Source organism: Papilio machaon, chromosome 5, assembly GCF_912999745.1.
Source record: "Papilio machaon chromosome 5, ilPapMach1.1, whole genome shotgun sequence".
Taxonomy (NCBI): Eukaryota; Metazoa; Arthropoda; class Insecta; order Lepidoptera; family Papilionidae; genus Papilio; species Papilio machaon.
In genome coordinates this window covers 542,396-550,582 of record NC_059990.1, presented here as the reverse complement: position 1 = coordinate 550,582, position 8,187 = coordinate 542,396, and the positions used below count along the sequence as shown (strand labels likewise).

The following is an 8,187-nucleotide window of genomic DNA, read 5'->3' as shown; positions in this document are numbered from 1 at the left end:
TTCTGTGTGGTCGTAATATTTCACCGATCGACCCGGCCCATTCGTGCAAAAATGTTGTAAAAGTAGTTCGAAATCGATTACGAGATTCAACTATATGTCTGAACCGGAAATCATAAAACAATAAATAATGTAAAAAATTATAAAATTAAGGTATTTTGGTTTGGTTTATAATATTTTTTTCCGTAAAACAATATTTGAATTGGCTGGATAGATAAGCAACTTTTGCTTCAGATATTAAAAAGGTTACGAGTGTAAAAGTCAATGTCAAAGTCAAGTCAAAACATTAACACATTTATTTGTGAAAATGAATAGGTCATTTTAATTTAAATAATGAAAAAGTGTAACAAAAGAATAGTAAAGAAATTGTTATATCAAAATATATTACATGTAAAACGCATAGACACTTATTTTTTCCAACGAATTTGTGCTTAACTCTGTAATAAAGAACTGATGTATGAAAAACAAATATAAGCGAAAATAAAACATGGAACACATAAGACAATTTGATTGGTAAGTTAACATTACACATTGTTTATAAAATGTGATTATTCTTCTAGAGTACTTCCTTTAAATGATCTAATACCTCATAAATAAAACACAAATAAAATTTGAACATTGTTTTTCAAATTTACTATTTGATGCACTATAATTATATGCACTAGAATTTATAGTGTTTTTATTAAAACACAATTTAAACTACCAACATGAGATATACATACAGAAGCTAAGCCATTTTTATTTTAGGTGTTACTCTGAACATGAGCACTATTTTGTAAGAGAAAATGATCTAGACAACTGTGTGACAGAGAGGATACTACGAAATAAATTCCGAGACCCGCTAATTTCCAGTGAATCAGAAGATGAAAAACCTACATTCAATTGGAATGAGATATTAGCAAAGCAACAAATGGTAACTGTTTAAATTTAAAAACATTTTCACATTGAAATAAACATTATATGTCCATTAAGCATTTAAATATAGCCTCGTACAAAAAGCCATGCACTTAATTAGGTTCATTGTAATATTTTATTTAGAGTTAGGATTTGTTACGAGAGGAAAACATTCACTATTGAAGTATTTAAAGCCTTTAAATTAATGTGAATAATAAACAATCATAAACACAGTTCAACTGCTCTGTTGAAATGTTACAATATCTATATTTTTTCACAGAACAATGTACAACACAGAGTGTTTGTACCTGGATTCCGTAACATACTGCCTTACCCCAAACTCTCCAATCTGACAAGGTCACAGCACTTTCAATGTCTAAAGGTGCTCTGTGCCAAGAATCCTGACATCTTGCCAAAAGAATTTATACCACTACCAAAGAATTTTGATTACAAAATTTTTGAAGTGAGTAAAACATTTTTTTTAATTTTCATTTCATTCTATTATTAGTAAAGTTTTGTAAATGAACTTAATAAAAATGTCTTTAAGGTAACTAAAATAAACCAAATTATTATCCTTGATTGGTTATTAATACTGAATTGTGCCAGTTCTTTCAATACAGATTTTGACTGTATTATAATTTTCAGGATGTACAAAAAGCTTATTTGGAGGAGCAAAAGGAATTCATAGCGTGGGCTAAAACTATGTGGACGACAAACCATTGCATAAGAGCTCTCAGACCGAAACCCCTTGTGGAAACAATGTATGAGGCGGAGTTTGAGATAAAGGCCAAAGAAATGGAATCATTTCCAAAGAATTATATAATGGCCGCACAAATACCGTTAGAATCAAGAAATGACAAGTATGAAATGATACATGACAAAGAATTAATTAGTGTAAGTTGTATAGCTATTTTCAAATATCTTGACAGCCCAAGATTATTGGTGCAGTGCAAAGTGCATCCTGTTACACCTAAATTTGTGTTCTGCGCAAAGACTCACGTGAAATTAAGAGCAGCCACAATAACTGAAATCTACTATACAAGTAACCTTGATTTACATCCCAGATGGATAAAAAAATATATTGTCTATATTTTTACTGATAGAGGTTTCTTGAAAGAATTTAATTATTTGATTCATTAGTTTTTGACTTTAAAAAGAAAAGTTAATTCTGGTAAAAAAAAAAACAATGCATTTAAGTTTAATATGGTTTATTTTTAATAGGTGGATATCAACAGTTTACCACAGATAAGCAATCCTCTGCCTATCACAAAGAAGTTGACCATTATGATCCCGAGAGCTGTACCGGAGCCATGTATGAAGCACCCCTGTAGAATAATATTACCATGTAAGTAGACAACTTTGTTTATATATTACACTTGCCACTATATGCTAGGTCTGTTAAAAGAAATTATACCCTTTTCCAAATTAAAAGCTAAAATAGATTACAGCCATATTCCTATTTTCAATCAGACATTGTTTAAAGTGATATAGTGGACCCAAACTGTAGATCTCAGCTAAACGCTTTACAATTCAATAGTACTGATTCTTTCAATGTTGTTATAATTAGTTTTTACTGTTTTTTAATTGCATTTTTTTTCATCTTGAATTCGATAAAGTGATAAAATTTGAAATCTTGGATTATTTATCCTTTATGTTATGAGGTTGGTGAAAAAATATTTTTGAATCAACCAAGGTGTACTTTTTGTTTACAAATTAAACAATGCATGAGTGTTGTGACAAATAAAGTTAAGAATATGTATATTAGAGGAAGTTTGAAAGTAGCGCCAGTGATGGAGAAGTAGAGGAGCAGAAAGTCAGCATGATATGGACCTAGAATGTAGTGAATTCAGATATAAGGACTGATACGAGATTCATGTAGGAACAAGGGTAGTTTGATAATGATATTGTCCAGACGAGACATCCACCACAACTCTACCACTGACGGAGGTGCACTCCGCACTGGCTCAGTATGCGGCGGAGCAGGGGGCAGCTTGTGTGGCTGATGAGAATGCACTCACCTGTCTTCTGCAGACGGACAAGCAGTGGTCTTTGTGTCTGTCTGTCTGTGATGTTGTTACAACAGGTGAGCTCACTTAGTATACAATATATATAAGCTTTTAAATAGTAATTAAATGCCATAAAATATTGATAATTGTATATAATCCTTTTTTTTCATGATTGAAAGGTTTCTGGTCATTTTAGAATAACAGTGTCCCACAACTGTGTGCCAAAAGTTTGACTGTGGATCTCGGATTCTTTGACTCTGTTCCATATTCAGAACAATTTTTGCTCCCTAAGCTCACGCTAAATATTCCCTTAGTGTATGATAATATCTTTTATCAATTGTTGTAGATGGCAGCAGTCATAGTGTACTAGTGCTGGGTGGAGAGTTCTCCATAGTGAGGGAGTGCGCTCAGACTCGCACACGCAGAGCATACACACATCTACTGGAACACGCTCTCATACCGTAAGACCACAGCATACCGTACACATTTTCAGGATAGGTCACCTATGTGTTCTTCCCGACTGTGTTCTACATATGTGCCAAATTTCATCGTGATCCATTTAGCCGTTCTGGAGATATCTTCGAACAAACATGAATACAATCATTCGCATTTATAATATTAGTAAGGCTAGCTATCGCCCACAACTCCGTCAATATGGAATTAAAGAATAACTTTAATTTCTCCCGCAAACAAAAGCTACTTTAATATTCATATTATAATATTTGGTCATAATTCATAATCTCTGTCTTATACCTTTAAATTATAAGTGTGAATGTAAATATTTAACTAAACATTTCTTACACAGTGATGAAGAGAAAGTTAAATTATATTACAAGAGCAAAGAAACAACAGCTAACAATATGAAAAGTTGCACAAATCTGTCCCAATATTTGGACGACTCTAGCGATGACGAATGTCCCTTGTTCATTGTTGCTGGTAAGTTTATGTAAATTAAAAAAAACAACACAATTTTATAGTGGGGAGAAAAACCGTCATCTAGCTGTCATCTGTCAAATTTTATATGTCATTCTAACGTTTAAAAACAAAACTAAAGTTGTATCAATCTACAGCTTGAAAAAAAAACAGTTTTTTGTTAAAACTAACTTATGAACTTTATTTAACAAGTTACGTATTTTTGGATTTTTTTTTATAATTTAACGGAAGTCGTTGCCACGAATACAGTCCACAGTACTTTGTATGTAAAATTAAGTGTTTTTAGTGCTACTGTCAATCTCGATCTTGCTCCCTTTTCTCCTCATAAATTGTGATAACGAATATTTTATAATGTTATGAATTTACTCTAATATTGTGCCATGAATTTCGTGTTTTTTAAATCTTTAGATGAAATGCAAGCAAATAATACGGATACAGATGAAGTGACAGATGAAAATCCTTCAGCAAACAACTTTATATCCAATGAAAATAATACTAAAACTAAACCAGAAGTAGACAGTGACATCTACAAATGTACCTGTGAAGGTAAGTTTTATACAAAAGTTATATATATTAATGTAAGACGATTTTTTAAAGTTTTTTTTTGTCTATTTCCAAAGGTACTATATTCGAAAGACCTCCGCCGCGGTCTTTTAACAAGTGGCGATTTAAAAATTTCAACAATTCCGATAGCTTCAGTATTATTGTACACTGCTCACATAAACTTAAGGTGAGTAACTTTGCTAGAAAAATTACAAGAAAAATAAAATATTTATAGTATAGCTATAGCCCGCGACTCCGTCCGCGTGGAATAAAAAAAACATATTAAGTAACTATGTGTTCTTCCAGACTATGTTCTACATCTGTGCCAAATTTAATTAAGATCTGATAAGCAGTTGTGGAGATACCTTCAAACAAACATTTATCCATCCATCCAAACAATCGCATTTATAGTATTAGTAACATTAAGTGTAACAAGCGTACTCCTTATTGTTGTGAGACAGAACTCTGTGGGTGAGGTTGTGTTGGAGGCTGTGCCGGAGTACCAGCTGGAGCTGGGCGCCAGCGAGCTCTCATCTCACACCATCAGCAGTCTGGCACTCTCGCTCATGCTGAGGAGGCACGCCACGCTCATGACAGGTACACATTCAACTTGGCAATGACTGGTTTGGCTCACTGGCGCCAGTTAGTGTGTATTATTCCAGCGCCGATTTTGAGTCCTACTGCTCTAATATAAGTCATATATAAAGTCTAACTGTTGTATATTTCCTAAAACTGGTTATATTTTAAAATACTATTAGTGCGAGTGGACGGTCAGTCGGGTGAGGTGGTGCGCGTCGACAGCAACAATCTGGAGGAGCTGAGGGCGGAGCACCCGACGGCGGGCGCTGCGGAGGCCGCTCACACGTTGGGTACCACTCTGGCTCAGCTGCAGGGACTACTACCCGGACACTACCTGCTCAGGCACGAGGTACTTCACACTAATTCATAACATAGGAAAAGTTATACCAGTGGTAGACGTCAGCAACAACAACAGTTGCAGGAATTGTCCTCGCTCAGTGAAATACCACGACCTCACAGAAGACAGGCCTCAAGTGGAAGTAATTCCAAGTACAGTCTGATGAGTGTGGTGCTGGAGGACTCATTTTAGTCCTCTTTCCTTTTTGTAACCTTTTCTTATAAGGAAAGAATGGGAAGGGGAGGTGGATTTGATGGAGGAGATGCATAGGAAGGTTAAATATTTTCTTTTTACGCGTCTCCTCCTTCGTCGATTGAGGGTAGGCAACGCATCTGCAATTGTGAATGTCTATGGGCAGCGGTCGCTTCGTCATTTCGGCGAATTCATGTGGCCGCTTGCTCATTTTTCACCTTGTAATATAAAAAAATACTTTAATATATTCAACACTTTAGTAGATTACCTAATTGTAGGACTTATTTACAAGAATACTAAAACAGAAGTACGTAAACAGTGTTGTATGTATGTGGTTATAGCCTAGCCACGGTATGAACGCGTTGCTGTACCGGCCGTGCGGTGTGGGCGGGGCGGGGGCGGGAGAGGGCGTGTCCGGGGCGGGGTCGGGGCAGGGGGCGGGGGGCGTGGCCGAGTGCGTGCGGCTCGCATTCAGCTGCGAGCAGCGCGCGGACGCGGACGAGACGCAGGCGGTGCGCGCGCCGCCCAACATCGTGCCGTTGTTGCTGCCGTTGCACAAGTACTTACACAACTTAAGACCGAATTAAGGCTGATTTGAACTTAGACCACCTAGATGATCTAGTCCGGAACTCTTATACGATCCATATCATCAACCAAATATAACACACCTAATGGTGACTTAATAGTCAGCGGAAAATGATTAAAAATGGTGAAATTTCTCTTAGACTAAAGTATTTTATAACCCAAAGAATAACATATAAAATTATAGGTTTTCCTAAAAGCAGTATGTCGTAGGTATCGCAAAATACTTCCGTGCGCTTTCACCCCGCACGAGCTGCAGGTGGCCAAGGAGACGAAGAAGCCTGCAGCACGACAGAAGCCTCCGCCGCACGCCATCACGGTCAGTATGTTCTCAAAATATATAGCTATACGGAACATTGTTTCGGAAAGTCAAAAAAAATACTATTTATGCCCAAAATTATCTACCTACTAAACTAATTTTGTTACTTTTATTATAGCAAGTTAACACAAGTTATAAAGAACAGATACTAACACTGTATAGATATTTATTGTTACAATGTTTAAAAATACCATAGACAATAAGATGCCAACCCGATTGAAAAGTATGCAAATTGTAATTTTCAGATTTCAGTGTTTTGATTACACTAACTTTGCCACTCATATTTAATAAAACTTTATAAATACACTTTGACAGTTAACAGAGTCAATGCCACCTAAAAAATTCTGACGTTTAATATTTTTTACAATGCAAAGTCAATGGAATCAAAAATTCAGCCACGTCATTTGACAGATAATATATTTTTTTCTTTGACAGACATTTGAAACCTGACAGATAATGTATGGATTAGTTGTTGTTGTTGTTGTAATGTGACCTCTTTCATGTGTGCCTGTTGTCTGGTTGTTAGTTGGGCGCGCAGCCGGAGGGCGCGGGGAACACTAAGGTACCGCGGCGACCGCTCGTATGTCTTAGGGTTAGCGCGAAGCCCCACCCTGCGTTAAGTATCCACCGTGTCGATGTTTCACCTTGTCCGGAGACAACCCTACCACAATGTCATACCATAGACAAATGTCAATGTCACACTATAGACAAGTGTCAATTGACTATGGTTGTCTTTTCGGCACTTACAATATATCGGAAAATAAATAAATCCAGCTATTTATATTAATTAAGGGATAGAGGTATTTCATCCATTCTGTAAAAAATACCTTTTAAAAACGAAATTTTAAAAGCAAAAACTACGTATGAAGATTTTTTTACATTATAAAATGTTAAGAATTAAATTAAGCAAGGTGAAGCCTCGACAAAACATTTATTCTCTATTGAAAAGCTAATGAAAGCTACGCTTCACGAAAATTACTAGGATTTTAGTTAAAATTTGAAGTTCCAAGAACTTTATTTATTTCTGCTTTTATTCCGGCTAAACACCGGACTGTAATTGATACTCAGAGTAGTATCAGTTACAAATAAGAATGGGTTTATTATTTCTTGCGTCGTTAAGCGTTTTTGTATATTGATCACCTTTAGCAGTTGTCTATGCCCCGATGATATGATCTTTACGTCAAATATTAGATCAACTAAAGTGTTTTCAAGTATTTTTTGCCTGGAAACATTTCTAACTCTATTCTCTCTCAACCAGAGATAATAATGATGGTTGTAAGCTAAAACATTGAAAAAATATGTAAATTTTCAATCTTTCCGGGGTCATAGACAATCTCAAATATAACAGATGGTGGAGCGAATTGCATTAAAAAGTTTGTACAAAAAAAAATCGCAAAAATATTTGGTACAAACTATCTAGGATTCGAACCCTCGTCCTTTATATTTGCAGATCAACAAATTTGTAATTTAACAACAATAAAACTGTCCGTCAAAATGTAATAAAGTAGACATTTTTTTAATGTATTTTTAAAGCCAATGGCTTAAATAAATTTTGTTTCTTATTTTAATGCTGGGTTCAAATCCCGTGAAAGGCAAAATGGTTGGTTAAAGTTTTGCAATATTTGTGTTCCCTGTGTTAGTGATCAAAAACAGCTCTATAGAAAATTCACCAACAGACAGCAAGTGGTATTTTATATATGTATATAAAATAGCACTTATATTTTATGTATATATATTACTTCGTTTTATTTATCCGTATGTTTAGTTGTGATTACATTTTTATATGTATTTTTATCACAATATCT

General features: G+C 35.2%; 1 protein-coding gene across 1 annotated transcript; it reads left to right on the top strand.

Moving 5' to 3' along the window:
• The first annotated feature begins 363 nt into the window (after positions 1–363).
• LOC106707669 lies at positions 364–7,192 on the top strand. The gene is made up of 15 exons (XM_045677994.1): positions 364–510; positions 745–910; positions 1,172–1,354; positions 1,537–1,785; positions 2,113–2,236; positions 2,804–2,974; positions 3,229–3,358; positions 3,703–3,833; positions 4,239–4,376; positions 4,451–4,560; positions 4,835–4,970; positions 5,132–5,301; positions 5,823–6,040; positions 6,277–6,382; positions 6,909–7,192. The coding sequence occupies exons 1-15, from the start codon at positions 485–487 to the stop codon at positions 7,167–7,169; spliced, it is 2,319 nt and encodes a 772-aa protein (XP_045533950.1). The 5' UTR covers positions 364–484; the 3' UTR covers positions 7,170–7,192.
• Positions 7,193–8,187: the final 995 nt, after the last annotated feature.